We start from the raw sequence: 16930 nt of genomic DNA, 5'->3' as shown, positions 1-16930 counted from the left end.
CAGTTCAGAGCTCAATCCAGCCCTTCTAGCACGTGGTGTATTGGTCTGTGTCTAACCTGACCCATTTGTGTCTCCTTCTGACCCATTTTCCTGCTTGCAGTCGTTGATGTGTATCAAGCCTGGTGTGGCCCATGCAAACCAGTAGTGAATCTGTTCCAAAAAATCAAGAATGAAGTTTGCAGTGATCTCCTGTATTTTGCTGTGGTAAGATCTCACTTGGCACTGCTTGAAATACCCAGTCCTCTGAAATCAGCTGAGGTCCAAGGGCTGAAATCACTTCCCTTTCCAATATTTAGCCCAAACCATAGCAGTGCAGGAGTTGCAGCTGCTGGGAGTGAACTTGCCACATACAGGGCCTTGGGTATATCTACAAGAATTCATATAATTAAGGATTTTCAGGATTCAACTGCTCTATGCTTTCTAGGATTCTACTTAAGCAAGTTACATTAGACAGAGGCATTAACACATTGCCTCTGATGTACACGGAGAGGCTAAAGGAGCTGGATTTGGTCACCCTGGAGAGGAAAAGGGACAGATATCCAGTGGGGGGAGGATGGAGAAGGCAGAGACTGATGTCTGTCAGGGAAACACAGCAACATGAGATAATGGGATAAGCTGCAGCAGGGAAAGGTCCAAATAAATAGAAAAGTTTCAGGTGGGAGTGTAGGACACTGGGACAAGTTCTCAGAGTGCTGTGCAAAGCTGATTCTTGGAAAAGCTCAAAACTGACACAACCTCCTGTAGCACTGAGAGCAGCCCTGCCCTGGGCAGGGTCTGGGACTGGAACCCCTCACAAGTCCCTCCCTGCCTCAGCCATGGTGACTCTGTGTTCTGGTGCCTCTCCTGGCTGGTGGTAGCTCTGGACTGGGGACAGAGCTGGGGGCAGTGAGGTTTCTCATGGCTCAGCTCCTGTCTCTGCTGCCACTGCAGCTCCTCCTCGCACTTCTCAGCCTCATGGGCAGGAGCCCTGAATTCACTGTTCAGGCTTTTCCTCTGGGACTCACCCAGGCAAGCTGCTGGGAATAGATATCCCTGTCCCACAGGAGTGCTGCTCCTGCAGATGACATCTGCCTGCTGCTCAGGCTCTGAAGTGAGCTGTGAGCTGGCTGTGCCCCTGCTTCTGACCAGTGTCATTTTGTCCCCTAAGTCTGGGGCCCAGAGGTATTTTCTTGTGTGGGAGGGGTGAGCACCAGCCAGGTGAGGGTGTCTGAGTCCAGGCACTCATGTGTGCAGCCCTCTGGAGCAGAAATGCTCTTCTAGAAACACCTATTTTATTTTACATTCCTTTTAGGCTGAAGTTGATTCCATTGATGCTCTGGAAAAATACAGAGGACAATGTGAGCCTGTCTTTCTCTTTTATACAGTGAGTGAAAATATTTTCCCAGTGGTTGCATAGCAATAAATGTGACCTGCTGGTGGGAACAATGGTCCTTTGGGGAGGATGTTTTATTTCTTTAACATGTTATGGAACAATTTTATTTGCTCTGTATCTATTGGTAATCAAATGCTGTGCAGATAAGAATATACAGCCAGTGTGCTGCCCTGTGGAGCCTTCAGGTTAAGCCTGCTGCTTCTGCAGGAGCTCACTCCTCTCACAATCTGCATTGCTTCGTCCTGAGATTGATGAGAAGGCACAAAGCAGGCTGTTCCAAGGTTTCCCTCTTGCTGTGGAGCAGAGCAGCTCTGAGGGGAGGAGGATACATATAGTGTGGGTGATGTGCTGCTGTGGGGAATTCCAGAGCCCAGAGAACACAACCTGAGCACTTGCTGACTGATTTGCTTTCCACACCTTCCAGGGAGGAGAATTAGTGGCTGTTGTAAGAGGAGCAGATGCACCCTTGCTGCAGAAGACCATCCTGAAACAGCTGGCAGGGGAGAGGAAGGGATTCCATGGAGGAGAGCCTGTGGTGGTAATGGGTCACTGAAGCTTCAACACCTGTAGATGTGCACTGGCTTTGTGTGTGTGGTCTAAAGTAATGACATTTCTCAGGAGCAAAACTCTCACCTCTGTGTGAGCTGCTGTTCCTAAGGCATCTCTAAAGCCTGCAGCTCTCTGCTGGCCTGCTCCTGGGAATGCTTTTCCCCCAGCTCTTGCTGTGCACTGACTGAGAGCTCAGCAGGTGACCCTGGACAGGCAGATCCTCTGCTGTCCCTGGGAGCTGGCCTGGCCCGGGACAGCAGGAGGGCTGGGCTGCTCCTGCTCAGGGGCAGCTGGGACATGGGGCCCTGCCTGGCACAGGCTCACCTGGAGGGGAGGTGTGGGGTGCTCCTGTCCCATCCATGTGCTCTTGCTGCCAGGTGCCAGACAGAGCCTTCTCCAGAGAGCAGGAGGAACAATGGGGAGGACTAACAGGTAAGGCAAGGCACAGGTGTAGCTGTGGGGACACCAGAGGGGCCATTCCTCCACCTGGGCACACGGGGAGAGTCACCTTGAAATATACCCATAGTTTGGGTGTCTGGTATTGTGAAACTGGGAGTATTTATCTTTCCAATGTGTTTTATCTTACATTTGCCCCCACCCTGCCCTTGGAGGGCCCTTGGAGACCCCACATGGCTTTCTGTTTTCAGGTGCTTTTTAAAAGAAAGCACAAAAGCTTGGGCTCCAAATCTGCTTACACCAGCTCCTGCCTTATCTAAAATTGGCCACGAATTCCCAAAGGCTTTTGCATCTTCTCCTAAAAGGGAAATTCTTTTCTTGGCTTTGCTAGGACAGTGCTGCATCCTGGCCCTGTCCACACCAAATTTTAGGCGCCAGAATATCGGAAATCGAAGCAAAACGCTGCTGGCTTTGGCTGAAGCACCATGGGATGAAGGGGCGTGGGGGATATTGGTCTCTGCCTCTCCTTTCTGCGCCTATTGTAAATTTCCTTCATTTTCTTCCCTCGGAGGCTGACGCACCCATCGGGTCCGGGATGGCAACCACAGCCATGGAGCAGATCCGTGCTTTTTGAATAAATACAAGGTTTTCCTGCGGCAGCAGCACTAGTTCTGTGTCCTTGGCGTCCCTCAGCGGCCCCCGGTCCCCGCCTGCGGCGCGCGGCCCCTTTAAGGCTGGGCGGGGGCGGCCCCGCCGCGCTGCGGCTGCGTGGGGAGGAGGCTCGGGCCGCGGGTTCGAGTCCCGCCGGAGCCGGCCCGGCCATGGCCGCGGCCCTGGAGCCAGCTGAGGCCGAGCCGTGCCCGGAGCCGCCCGCGCACCGGCTGAGCGTGGCGGAGCTCGACCGTGAGCTGGACTCTCGCAGCGAGCTGGTGCGTCCCGAAGCGCCGCGGAGGCGGCACGGCCGGGCCGCGGGGGCTGTGCCTGCCCGGGCGCTCCCCGCAGGGCCGAGGGTGGGTCCCTGAGGAGGGTCCCTGAGGCACCGCGGGGACGGCCGGAGCCCTCACACGGCCCGGGAGGGAGGGAGCGCCGGCGGCTCCCCTCACACTCTGCGAGGGAGGGCCGGGCCTCTCAGGAACCCGGGAGGGAGGGAGGCTCGGCGGGGCCGTCCCAGGCTCATCTGTGCCCGGTTCCTATATGGTGACACTGTTATTTACGTAAATTTCGCGTGTTTCGCCGTATAGAGGGAAAAAACAACTACCCCCACAGTTCTGTATGGCGGGTGCCTTATGTAGCAGGTACGGAGTCAGTAATTTAATTTCACTCTTGCTGCAAAACCCTTTATAATGCAATAGCGTGTTTATTTTCAGAATAGCAGAAGTATTCTATGACTGTTTCTGGAAATAAGTCTCACACAGCCTCCAAGAGGGAAATATCCTCACTCAGTCAGGTGAAGCTGTGTGTGAGCCTGCCCTCGGAGCTCTCTGCTCCTTTCCGGCAGAGGCGTGTGTGCTCAGCTGCCTTTTATGTGGCTTTAGTTACGGTTTGGAAGGCGGAGTAGGCAGCCCAAACTCAGGCTGTGGTTTCTGATGTACAGATTGACGACAAAGAATTCGACATTCCTCAAGTTGATACCCCTCCAACGCTGGAGAGCATCCTAAATGAGGTGAGTGAACCATTGGGCAGGGGAGTCGGGTAAGGCAGCACATGCTCCTTTTTCTCCACGCTTACTGTGTTTTTCCTGGAAAACAAAATTGTACAGCTTCATGGTTTCCTGATGCTGATAGCTAGCAGGTGCATACTCAGTGGAGTAATTGCTCTACAGTGTGTGATATGTTTTTTTTTTTTTAATTTAAATATCTACAGCTGCAGCATAAAATGTTTTCATCAAGTCCAAGCACATTCATCTGGAGAGTCATCTGAAGTCTAGACAGCCTATTAAAGGTCAGGGTCACCAAACAGCTGTTTTTAGTTAAAAGTAATTGCAGAGTATTCAGAGTAGTTCTGGAGTTGTGGGAGGAGATAAGAGCTAGAGTCTTCACAGCTTCGTTTGTGTTGTTCCTTTCATACATAAGGTGTCCCAAACAGAGGCAGGCTAGAAACAAGAGGAGAAGTAGGGGTAGCTATGTCCTTTTTCCATTGGTGCCTTGAGTAGTGGAAGTTTAGTAAATTTGTGTTATCTCAAACTGTGAGGACATGCAGTGACACCCATGTCAGAGGAGTAGATTCCAAGTCTTAAACTTGAGAGGTAATAATGAAGAAAATACATACCAGTGCAGACAGTCTTACTACAGTATGTCAGTAAATGTAGGATGAGAATGACTGGCAAAACATTTTCTGAAATGGATTTTAGCAGAGGACAATCTGAGCCAAAAAGACAAACAGCTGCAGTTCAGAAAGAGCTGCTTAATGAGCACAGGGCTGCCAGGTGTAAGTGAAATGAGGGGCAGCTGCTCTGCTCCCTGCTTGTTTGGAATAGCTGGGGGGTTGTGTTTGCTCCCTCTGGCTTTGTGCTGAGAGACCAATAGGAGCTGCACTGCTTTTAGAACACATCAGGGAGAAAGGCTTTTTGAAAAACCATAATAAAAAATTCCAGGCTAAGACTGAAAGGAGAGAGAGATTGCAAACAGAAGAGCTGAGAAAAGAGCAAAATCAACTCTTGTGGCAGCTGGAGGGACTTCTGGGCTCTTAGTGCCACTTGGTGAAGTGCTGGAGTAGATGATGATCGTTCTAAGCCTTCTCTTGGCAATTTGGAAACTTGGAAGCAGTTCTATTACAGGTCAGTTAAAGTTTTGATGGAGTACAAAATATTTGGGGAAGAAAGGTTAGCTGAGTTGTTCTTCAGCCCACTTTGGTGATTTTTGTGAATTCTGGAATTCTTCCACAGAATCAGCCCAGTAAAGTAATAAATAGTTCTGGTTTTAAATCTGAGGCTTTCTTGTGCACTCCTTCTCCATTTCCCTGCTGAACTGATGCTGTTTGCTGGTGTTTCCGTTATGCTGTTGTGCATTTTGAACATTTACCAAGCTGTGATTCTCGCCCTCCAGACTGATGATGAAGAAGAGTCTTTCATTTTGGAGGATCCCTTTCTCTTGAACCTTGATAACACAGATACACACTCCTATGACACCTCTTCTGTGGCCAGCTCTGACAGTGGGGACAGGACACACCTGAAAAGGTACTGCAGCCTCGTGCCCTGGGAGGTCACACCATTTGTGAAGGGGTTTTGCTTACATCTGTTGGAAACAAATCCACCTTTTTTCACAGAACTTATTCCTCCAAGATCACATAGGCAAAGATGGGATTTGTAATTGCACTGAGGGCTGACCTGTTTGAGCAATAATGGCATTTCAGGGAGATGGATTAGTTTAATTTCTCCAAATTTTAGTGGAGTCTTTAAAGCACTGAATCATGATGACTCAAAAGAAAATGTTTCAAAGGGGTGTTTCACCTAGTCTGCAGGCAGCTGGTGGGTATTTGTAAAAGGCAACTGCTGTCCCTTCTGTGAGTGGACTGCTAATATTGACATCCAATATATGATAATTAACTCTGATATTGCTGATGTGTGTTGTTAATTACTCAAATGATGGCCTGAGCCACTGCCATGGCTGCCCTGTGTGCCATGAGCAGTTGCACAGCATAGAAACACTCTCAAGTCTGATGGTTTATGTTGGTGTAGGGTGGTGTACAGACTCTGTCCCTTCTTTTTTAAGTAAGATTGTTTGTACTGAGAGAAATGTTACCTGAAGTGTCTTAAACTTCTTCCAGTAGAGAGTATGAGGCAGAAAAACCTGGAGGTGTTCTGTCACCTTTGGGTAAGGCTGGTTGCCATGGTTAGGGGTCCTTAGCCATAATACCAGCTACTAACAACATGTTTGATGAACCTCTGTGGGAGCTGCTTGGTTGTGCACCTCTGGAGAGAGAAGAACCCAATGTTTCCCTGGTAGTTTTGGGAATTTGGCTCTCTGGTGTTGTGAGCTTTGCAACAAAATTGCAGCTTTACTGGGGAATTTCCCTATCCTGCCTGCTAGAGTTTACCAGAGCTGTTTTGAAATAACTGATCCTGCACTAGTTAGTTTTTAAAGACATTTTCTCCATAAACAGAAGCACTTAGGCTTTCATATCAGGTGAGCTGTGTATTTATTGAAGGCTGTTCTTTATCATACACCCAGTTTTCCTATGGGTCTGTATTCTGCTAATGAGCCTTTTCCAGTTGTGCATTTTTCCATAGTTACTCACCTTTATAGGCTTAAACTTTCTCACTGAAAGAGCTGAAGTGCTGCTTTCAGGGTGTATTAGTGAATTCTAAGGCTTGAAGATATGTGCTTGAAAATGACCATTTGTTTGGGGAAGTCAGGTTTTTTTGCTCCAGGAGATGAGTTAACACCAAACTGTGTGCAGGCACAGCAGGGCAGAGCAGGCTTTGCTGATTATCTCATGTCTTACCTCATTCTGTGGCCCCCAGAAGAAGAATGGAAATTGCATGAGTTACAGGTGTATGCAGAATTTACCTGCTGGCTTGGCTGTGGGTTAGGCAAAGTTCCAAGCTTTTATTGTGCTCTAATATTTTTTGGTTTGTTCCTTAATTCTTTAGGAAGAAAAAGCTCCCAGATTCTCTCTCACTCCATGGATCAGTGATCCGACTCTCACTCCTGAAAGGGATTTCTGCCCAAATAGTGTCTGCAGCAGTAAGTGTCATCTTCTGGGCACCTCCACTAAGAAAAATCTGAAACTCTTTTGGGGTGTGTGTGAGATCTCCTGTCTGGCCCTACTATTAGTTCTGTGTAACACCATGTTAGGGGCAGCCACTACTCACCTGTAGTCTCTAGGCAGCAGTGAATCAGGGCTTTGCTGACTTGCTGCAGCAGTGATGTGCTGGGTCACTTTTAGCACTGATTCGTGTTGCTGGATGTCATGAAACTTGGTGGGAAATGTTCATATGACATGAAAATGTGCTTGAAGGTGCTGGAACTGGGTTTGCTCAATGCCTCCAACAGGCACATGGCTCTTTGAGAGGAGCACAGTAACTTTCACATGGAATTACAGGATGTTCTGCTTCCTCTCTATTCCTGGGTGTTTCTAGTCAGTGGTTCCCTCAGCTCTGTCTGCCCTGGTGGGGCCAATAAAGTGCAGCTGGTGTTGATTTTTTGTGTATTGTAGTTCTTATTATTAGATGTGCATGATCTGGGAGTTGTCTCTCACTCATGTGTTCTCCTGTTTCCCCAGGACAAAGTGGATGCTGGCTTGCCCACTGCAATTGTAAGTACTCTCACAATTTTCAAGGATTGTATATTTAGTTTTCATGCCAGTTTGTTAAAGCAGTATTTAAGACAGCTGATAAATGCATCTTCCTTGACTTATCAAATGTGAGGAGTAGGAGGAGCAGCCTGAAAGCTCCCTGGGGGCAGAGTCCAGCCTTCCTTCACTGCCCAGCTGCCCCTCTGCTGATCAAACCCCCCCCTCCCTTTTTTATACCTTCACCAGGGCTTCTTAGCTGAGCACCTGACCTGTCTCCATCTGTTGAACACACTGAATTTCCCTAATTGTTTCTTCTTTGCCAGTTATTGCTTTGAAAATTTTTTATAGAAACTTTAACTAGAGTGCTCCAAATGATGGACTCAAAATCTCTGTCTCACTGTCTGAAGTATTAACTAAAAGGCTGTCTGAAGGATACTCCTGCTTAGCAATTTGCATCAAAATTCTTGAAGTCAAGCATGAAGTCAAGCATCATAGCTAAATATGTCAGAAGTGAAACTGCCTGTAGTAGAATGAGAAGAGAAGCATTTTAATGAGGTGAAATGCAGTCAATATTTATTATGCCCTTGTGAAGTGAGTTTTAATGTTTTACAAAGGAACTAAAGGTGTGCTCAGTCCCTTTGACTATAGTAACAGGAGCCCAAAAAATATATTTTTGTTTAAAAAGAAAAGGAAAAAGTTGTCACTTCTAAGACAAAAGACTGCAGAGTAAAGCTAGAAACAAGTTGCAACTGATATGTACATAGAATAAAAACCTGTACTTACACATCCAGACATTAAGGCCTTTGAATTTTTTTCATCTGACTTAGACTTGTTAGGAAATAAAACAAGATGAATACATCTACAGCATTGTGTGATTTCTAGTAAGTTTTATTTCATTGAGTACAAGTTGGCAAGTGCAGTAGGATCTTTGAGGATATGTTTAATAGGATTTGTTTAATTCACCATGGAAAGAAGTTGGAGTCTCTGGCTTCAGGAGACCAGCACTGGCCAGGGTTTTAGAAGAGTTCAGATGTGGAAGTGGCAGCTGATTTAGGATAAAATCCCAAGTATTTATACTCAGCAACTACACCAGAAGAATGAGACTGAATTTAAAAGATGAAATTTTGCTGTGGGTACCACTCTGAGTGTTTGAATTTCAAACAGCAGAGGCAAAAGCAGCCCTCTGATCTTTAGATAATCTGTGTGATGGCTGTTCAGGTGTAGTACCTATCTGTCTTCATGCAGGAGTTGTGCTTGTCAGTTATAAGTTGATAAAGTTATAACCTTTGAAATCTTCCCCTTTTCCAAACTTTGCTTGATAAGTGATGGATTTGTGAAAGATGTTTCTTCTGCTTTCAATCTTCCTGTATGACTCTTTCAGGCAGCATCAAATCTGATAGCAGTGGGGACATCCCATGGGTTAGCACTGATATTTGGTAAGTTAAAAATAAAGTTTGGAGTTTTTTTACATTTTAGTGATCTTAAAAAAAAATGCAAACACAAGCTAAAAACTGCCAGCCTGATTTATAACTGCAGGCTGGGTTTCTTCTAGGATGTTGTTTGTGCTAAATGTGTTTTTCTTTCAGTAAAGAAAGGAAGCAGAAGTAGTATTTGTCATCTCATTCATGTTTCTTATGCGTTGTTGGTACTTGGAGAAATTTAACCACATGGGAATTGTCTAAAGAGCCTTTTCTATGCCATTATCACTAATGACCTTCTGCCCCGTGTCTGAATAGGTGTCAGCTTTGTGGGAGTTGTGTTCCCTGGGAAGTGGGGCTTCTGGCCCTGGCTGCCTGCAGACCTGTGCCCTGGGTGTTTCCTTCCCTGCCCTTCCCCTGCACCAGGCAGGCCCCTCTGCTCCCTTGATTGTCATTCTGCTCTTCCCCTTATCACCAAACTCTCTTACAAGGTTTTCTGAGCTTGTGCCTCTGTTTACCCAGCTGGGCCAGAACAGCTATGGAACTGTTCCCAGTCACATTCAGGTTTTGTGCCCTTTGTCTGTGCAGCACCCAGTTCTTATCCAGCTTAGAAATGTCAATGTATTTATTGATGCTGATTGAAATTCTTGGAGACCAGAAGTTAAGGGGACAGGTACCAGGGAGATGGGAAACACTGTGGCAATGCAGACTCACCTTCCTGGGTATTTAGGCATTAAACTATTTTATGCCATTTGCTTAATCCAGTATTGAAACAATTCTGCTCCCTGAAGGAAAGGTGGATGGCAGAGAGCCTCAGAGCCCTCCCAGAGGTCCATGGTGCTGGGTAGGAGGCACTGGACCTGCACTGAGGGGAGCTCTGATAAAAATTTTCATCCTCAGGGGGTTGAAGCATGAGATAAGAGTTGAGACAGGTTGTGCAGTCTCTTTGCATGGGGATATTCAAAATTCAAGGCTCTGACTGGCTGCTTTCTTTGACCTTGCTTGGAGCAGCAGGGCTGGGCCAGAGACCTCCATGCACAGCTCCCTTACAGCTGAAGTCACTCTGTGAGTCTGTGCTGTGATTTAAAAGTGATGAGGAATGGAAGTGCAGTGTCCAGTTTTGTTTCAGGATGCTTCCTGGACACTTATTCTCTGCAGAATTCCTTCAGTTCTGTAACTGAAACTTGGGCATTGATCCCAGTGCTCTCAGATGTATCTAAAGAGAGAGAAAACCTGGCAGTATAGGGCTCTAGGAGGCTTTGCTGTGGGCAAAGAGGGAATTGGAGATCTGGCCTGGGTTTATTCTGAAATTTAAACCAAGACTGAATTTCTGTAGACCAGTCAATATTTCTACTTTTTTTTTTTTTACTAGATGTGTGAATTAGGGTCAGACTTACTCCCTGAAGGTTTCTAAGGTGTGTGCAGGGTTTATACTGTACAATGGGAATATAACATATTTTTTGCATGCAAAATTGTAGATCCGTTTCCTGGTTGAACAAATTTCTCTGATTGTCACTAATACATTTTTAAACTTTATTTTTTCTTTCATATATTTGATTTCAGCTAATTTGTCTCTTCTCCCAAGTCCACCTGTACTCATGGTTTGTCTGCTCTGTTGTTATTATAGAAGACTTGAGAGACTTTCATTCTGCTTTTTGAATGCTTCTGTTGACTCCTGAAACATTATCACAGGGCAGTTCTCAGGCTGCACATGTAATATTGAAAAGCAGTTTCCTTCTGGGTTAGTGTTGGATTAGATGCCAAGTCTGACATCCTGGAAGTGTTGCAGAAGAGAGGGTAGGAAGGGATGTCTGCAGGCCTGGAGACACTGCTCTGGGTGAAAATAGTTTTACCAGTTATGTTACAGTGAACTTCCAGTTTTATTTCCTCTCACATTTCTATTTTTTGGTCTTCAATGCAATGAAGTTCAAATTTATAAACTCACTTTTTAAACTGCCTGGTTGTAGAACACTAACCATCACAGCATCATTTCTTGAATAAATCAGAAGGGGGAATATTACCCAGAGGAGACACTCAGCAAAATCTGAAGTTTGTGTCTTTGGAGATTGTCACATATGTGCTGTTCATTGCTTCACCCCTTCCTCTTACATTGATTTCTGGCTTTTTTTCTCCTCTTTTGGCCCTTTCTGTGTGGACTGAAAGGCAAAGGTACAGTACCACTGCTGTGTGCATGTCCCTGCATGCCCAGGTTGCATGTTGTCTGTGCCAGGATTTCAGGGGCAGCTCAGAGTGCAGCAACCTCTCAGTGGATGATGCTGCTCAGTGGGTGCACGTGCACCGCACACTCCCAGATTCTCCAGGCAGGGACAGTAGAGGAGCAGGTAAATATGATTTTTGTCATGTCCTACGCAGCAGGTCCATAGCTGTTAGTAAAGGTGTTGTTTCAGGGCAGGACAAGGCTCTTCCATGAGATCAGCACCCACCCAGAGCATTTCCTGGCACTGTGCCTAATAAAATTAGTAGTGTGTCAGTAATTCTGCAGAAAACCAAGCAAGCCTTTCAAACTCAGGAAAATCAGGGCATAAGGAGAAGATCTTGATGAAAATCTGGTGATCTGAGCAGTATCAGCTTCTGCAGTGCTATACTGGTTTCTTTGGTTTGGAAAATTACTTCTGTCATATCCACAAACTTGTCTTTTTTCTGTATGTGCAGAATTGTATTTAAACTCCATCTCATTTTGACTTCAGACTCTGAGAGCAGCACAGTTACTGCTGGAAAATTTTCAGTTGAAGAATTGCCTTATGTAAATGGAAAAATTAAAATTTTTTGACAGTTGATAGCCACCTTTGTTTCAAGCATTTGGCAAAAGCTTTTTATATTTAATCCTTAATGTGCCTTACTTGCAAGCTGATAATGCAAGTCTGGAAAATCATCAGATCAGCTTTTATAACCTTTTGCTTTTGTCTATTTTTATTACTTTGCCAGACTATTAGTAGAAGCTCATTGATTTTCTGATCTTGATTTGCCTTGGAAGCAATTTCATCCATATTATAGTTGAGTAATTTTTTAAAATCTTGTCTAATGGTTCTTATTGTGTGTCATCCTTTGTCTGCAAACAAGAACAAGTACTGGATTGGTCATACAAATCACTTAATTTAGGCATACAATAGAGGCCTTGTTTGTTTTGAATTGACATTGCAGGTGAGGGAAAAAGAAGATGGCTTTTGAAAGTTCCTGTGGAGATACGTATAAAGAAATACAACCTTTTCAGAGAAAGCTGTGGGGGATTCTCCTTTTTCATGCCTGAGAGGAAACGGGTTATTCATTGAGTCACTGACAGGCTTAGGATGAAGTGGAAAGTAGTTCAGGAATGAAGTCATTCACCTTTAATATAAGGAGCTGCATGATTCCCCTATTTTCAAACAAATTGTTATGGTTAGCAGGTTGTATTTTTGTAAATGAACTGCATTTCCAGGGAACAGTTGTTATTTCTTTGGATCTTGACACCATTTGGAGAATATCTCTCTGTGAAACTTGTTTTCCAGTTGTAGCTCTGTTTTCTCCGAATTTCCATGGAAATCTTTCATGATTCATCTTCTTTCTCCTTGACCTGTTCTGATCCATGCTGTGAACACCCTTGTCACAGTGATATCAAGGTGTGTCCTGGTAGCGTGGCCAAAAATGTTTTCTCCTCACTCTGAGCAGTGCTTTAGAGTGATCCAGGAGTTGAGCTGTTCTTGCTGGTGTTTATTTCTGAACTCCACTCCTGCCTCTTCATACAGATGGGATTTGAAAGGTGACTCCCACTCTCAGCTGTCTGAACAGACTGATAAATGCCTTACTTTGGGCAGGTAATGTAGGATACATCCATGCTCTGTTTCACAGCCAGCATGTTCCCACCCATGCTGCAGCTTGGAGAACCATGTCCCATGCCCTGGGCACATCTTCCAGGGTGTTTCTGGTGCTCAGCTCTGTTTCCTGGATCCAGTCCTTTCCCTTCCTTGCTCGAGGTGAATCCTGCACAGTGTTATTGTGGTGCTTCTGATATAGTTCATATCCCTGTAGTCTCCATTCCAATAGTTCTTACAAAGCATCTTTTCTCACTCCCTTGCTCAAAAGCAGAGACGGATGGAAAAAGCAGCTCCAGGACATTTTTCTTAGCTTTTAACAGCAGTGCACCAAAGACAGGCAGAGGATTCTCATGCAAACTCATGAAGAGCAGCATCTTGTAAAGCACTTGTGATTCTCTCATGGTTTGGGAGCCTCCAAGAACTTGGCACAGACAGAGGTGCCTGTGGTTTGTGGTGTGCAGGAGTGGACAGGCATGGCCCTGCAGCAGTGCAGTCCCTGTGGAGGCTCTGCAGGCAGTGGCACCTCCTTTGCAGCAGCCTGTGGCTCAGGGAGAGAGTTCCTTTATAGAGTAAGAGCTGTGTGCACCAGGACTCATTGGGTGTTTTAACTGTGCAGCTTGGAGACAAAACTGCCTTTTCCTTCCTGCCTTTGGCCTTTAGCAACAAAACCAAGGAGTAAAATTTCATAATAAGAATAAAATTGACATAAAATTGCACTCACCAAAAGCCTCTGTTGGGGTTTTGTAGTTGATGTTCAAAGGCAGAAATACAAGGCTCAGAAGGTAGAATTAATTTTGTCATCTTCCTTGCTAGACCTTAACCACTGTTGTAGAATAGTGAAAGAAAAGCTAGATTCTGATTTGATTTTTCTAGTAGTTTCTTTTTCAGTATGTAATACCTCTGCATTTCCATATTTCCTGTCCCTGATTTGTACTTCTAAAAATAATTTTTGTACTTCCCTGCAAGACAGTGTCCCACTCTTTTTGTTCTAACATGAGCTCTCATCTTGTAAACTCCTTTTTAAAAGAACTTAACTGTAAGTCTGTGAATTGTTAATGTATCCCAGGTGAATTTTATGTGTGAATTATTTCATGATGTTCATTTTAACCATTGCTCTTCCTTTAACTTTATACCAATTGTTCTGCTCCAGATCAGAACCAGGCTCTCCGGCTGTGTCTGGGCAGCACCGCGGTTGGGGCCCAGTACGGGGCCATCTCTGCTCTCAGCATCAACAATGACTGCTCCAGGCTGCTCTGTGGCTTTGCAAAAGGACAGGTAATTCCCAAAGGATGAGCTGCTGCAGTGCTCTGTCCTGAGAGCTTACCTGGAGGTGCCAACAGCTCCAAGCCAAGCCCCTCAGTCTGTAGCTGTGTGTTGGCTGGTTGGGTGCTCAGAAGCTGCACATACAGCGTGATGTGTCCAGAGCTTTTTGGGACAGCCAATTCCTGCTGAATCAGGTTTCTGTGCAGGAAGTGAGTAATGCAGAATATAGCAAAGGGCTCATTTAATTGCGACACAATTCCTGTTAAACTAAAATGTGCCGTGGCTCACTGGGACAAGCAATTTAGTCATTCTAGGTCACTCTCTGAGGTCTGTACATGGTAATTAAAGCTGTTTTTCACTGTCGTGATGACTTCAAATTCTTGAAACTCATATGCAACCCCAAAATGAATTTTTGCTGATACCTTACTTGTGTGACATAAGTAGCATAGCTTTTGAAGGGAAAAGGGATTGAGCCTGTTGTGGTTTTATGCCCTATCTCAGAACCAAAGGAGAGAAAGCAATTCCTGAACAAAAGTAACAAGACTAAACCAAAATAGGTAGACATCACCTTGGTAACATTTAGAGAAGTACAAAGAAGGCTGCTTTTTCTTTTTGCATTTATTTCCCTTTGCTTTCACCTTCATAGTAGATGAAACACACCCCTGTGCCTGTGGTAGGACTCAATGACAGCTTGCTGCAGGCCATGTGGAAATACTTAATCAGTGCAGGACAGCAGCCAGTTTTAAATGATGCTCAGATAAAACATTTTGGAACAACAGCTATGGAACATATGGTCTAGAAGCATTGATAGATGATTTATAGGATCACATAAAGTACTGTTTCCCTTAAAAAAGTTTTATTCAGATTGTAATCTCAACTCTTCCAGGCAGTTGTGCAGTGAGCAGTTTGGGACTTCCTGCTTCTTAGCTGAGAAAATGCTTGAATTAATATTAAGTACAAGCCAAGGTCTATTCTCCTACCTGCCTTGTCATGCTGAGCAAGCTCAGGAGGAGAGGAGGGACAAGGTTCATGTTAGCCATGGAGATGCTTGAGTTTTGCTCAGGGGTGTCAGCAGAGATTTTTCACCTGTTCACTGGTTCTGAGACAGGGAAATGCATTTGACTTGTTGGGTGGTAACAAAGTTATCTTACACTCTTTAATGTTCTTATCAGGCAGATAGCTGTGAGCTGAGGGAGATTGGGCAGGTGGGGAGAGCTGGCCAAAAGGAGATGATTCAGAGTTGAGATAACACATGGTGTCAGCTCTAAGCAGACAAGTGAAATGCTTGGAGAAGCAGGACAGGAACAGATTTCAGGTCACTTCTCTTTGATATGAAACCCCTACTAACCCAGGGTGATAATGTCAGTGTAGGAATTTGTTGCTGTACTGTAATGCACAAGGTGATGGAGAGAGCCCCTTGACAGTGAGTGTGTACTGAGCACAGTGTGCTTGCAGATCACCATGTGGGATCTGGCCAGTGGGAAGCTGCTGCGGTCAATAACAGATGCCCACCCTCCAGGAACAGCCATTTTGCACATCAAGGTAATAAACACTCAATTACTACTTTTATCCCAGTTTTGTTCAGTCAGATGTGGTGACTTTCCTTGTGTAGTACTTTTAGATTTAACATGATTTAGATTTAACACTGCCTATGGCAGTGGTATCCAGGGATGAGAAAAATGAGCAGAAATTCTGTTCTAAAATGAAACTGTGTATACTGACATAATAGTTTTGGCTGTGAGTTGTACTGTAGCAAACAGTTGTTGTCTGTTATAACTCCTCTCTCCAGTGCCAAAATGTATGAAGAATTAGTTGTTAGAACACATTTCTGTAAAACGTGCAATATTTTGACCTGAATACGTGACTTGCCAACTTTCAACTTAAAAAGAATCTGAACTCAGAAAGTAGCTTCTGTAAGCAGTTTTTCATATAGCTTTTTGGGACTGTTTTGGGTTGAAAGAGAAATAATCTATTGCTTCTTGTTCAGCACAGTGTTATTGTCATACACAGAAATCATATCTGAGTTTGTGCCTGGCTTTGTTTCTCATAGCCTCAGATTTTGTGGGCTTACAGATTCTGGATATAAACATTTCCAGAAGTGTCCCCAGTGGAGACTGTGATCCTCTGAATTACTTGGTATCTTCAGAAGTTCTGGATGTTTCTGATTTGGGTCTGTCTATAGCTGCAGCCCATCCACCAGCTCTGGCCCCAACCCATGGGTTTGAGGCTGAGAGCCCTTCTAGAGGCAGCTCAGGCTTTGATGTTCTGCAGTTCTGAGCTGCAGCATAAAGTAGTGGGGTTTTGGTACCAGAGTCTGGCAACAGGGCTTGCTGGGGAAATGAAGGTGAAACACAAATCTTGCTTTTTTTTTTTTGCACATAATAAAAAAACCCCCAGTGATTGTCTGAACTTGGTATGTTTAAGGTGTCTTTCTGTAGGTGCACTGCTTGTACTCTGTGTGGTGTTAGTACTGCCATAGCATGTGTTTTTATATCCATTTGTTGTAGTTTATTTCTTAGGGCCGTTTTAATCTTGTTTTCTGCTCAGTTTACAGATGATCCGACACTCGCAATTTGCAATGACAGCGGAGGCTCTGTGTTTGAACTGTCATTTAAGTAAGACAATAACTCTCTCCAGAGAAAGTACAAGAAACCAATTCTGGGTCATGGTTTCTAAAACCTAGGGAGAAAAAAACCCATTGAAACCAATAAAGTTACTGCCTGACTGTTGAAGGTGTAATTTAGGGCTGCAATGTAATTTCTCAGCTGAGGCAAGATGCTGTGTGGCAGTGCAATAGGCAAAGGATAGCCTTAATTGTTAAGGTGTCGCTGTATTGTCCAGAACTTGACCTTCCTGGTGGGCTCTTGGTTGCTGGCATGAAAGTG

At 44.9% G+C, this 16930-nt stretch overlaps 1 protein-coding gene across 2 annotated transcripts in view; it reads left to right on the top strand.

Moving 5' to 3' along the window:
- Positions 1–3095: 3095 nt before the first annotated feature.
- Positions 3096–16930, top strand: part of VPS8 (VPS8 subunit of CORVET complex) — a 64886-nt gene continuing 51051 nt past the window's right edge. For both annotated transcript variants that reach the window (XM_058811936.1, XM_058811937.1), the window contains exons 1-9: positions 3096–3246; positions 3912–3980; positions 5362–5492; positions 6909–7002; positions 7541–7573; positions 8934–8988; positions 13933–14057; positions 15501–15587; positions 16593–16660. In XM_058811936.1, coding sequence (XP_058667919.1) covers positions 3139–3246; positions 3912–3980; positions 5362–5492; positions 6909–7002; positions 7541–7573; positions 8934–8988; positions 13933–14057; positions 15501–15587; positions 16593–16660 — 770 coding nt within the window. In that variant the 5' untranslated portion in view covers positions 3096–3138. The remainder of the gene's footprint in view (positions 3247–3911; positions 3981–5361; positions 5493–6908; positions 7003–7540; positions 7574–8933; positions 8989–13932; positions 14058–15500; positions 15588–16592; positions 16661–16930) is intronic.

This window comes from Ammospiza caudacuta, chromosome 11, assembly GCF_027887145.1.
Source record: "Ammospiza caudacuta isolate bAmmCau1 chromosome 11, bAmmCau1.pri, whole genome shotgun sequence".
NCBI lineage: Eukaryota > Metazoa > Chordata > Aves > Passeriformes > Passerellidae > Ammospiza > Ammospiza caudacuta.
Note: the sequence above shows the minus strand (reverse complement) of the source record. Positions and strands in the feature narration are given on the sequence as shown.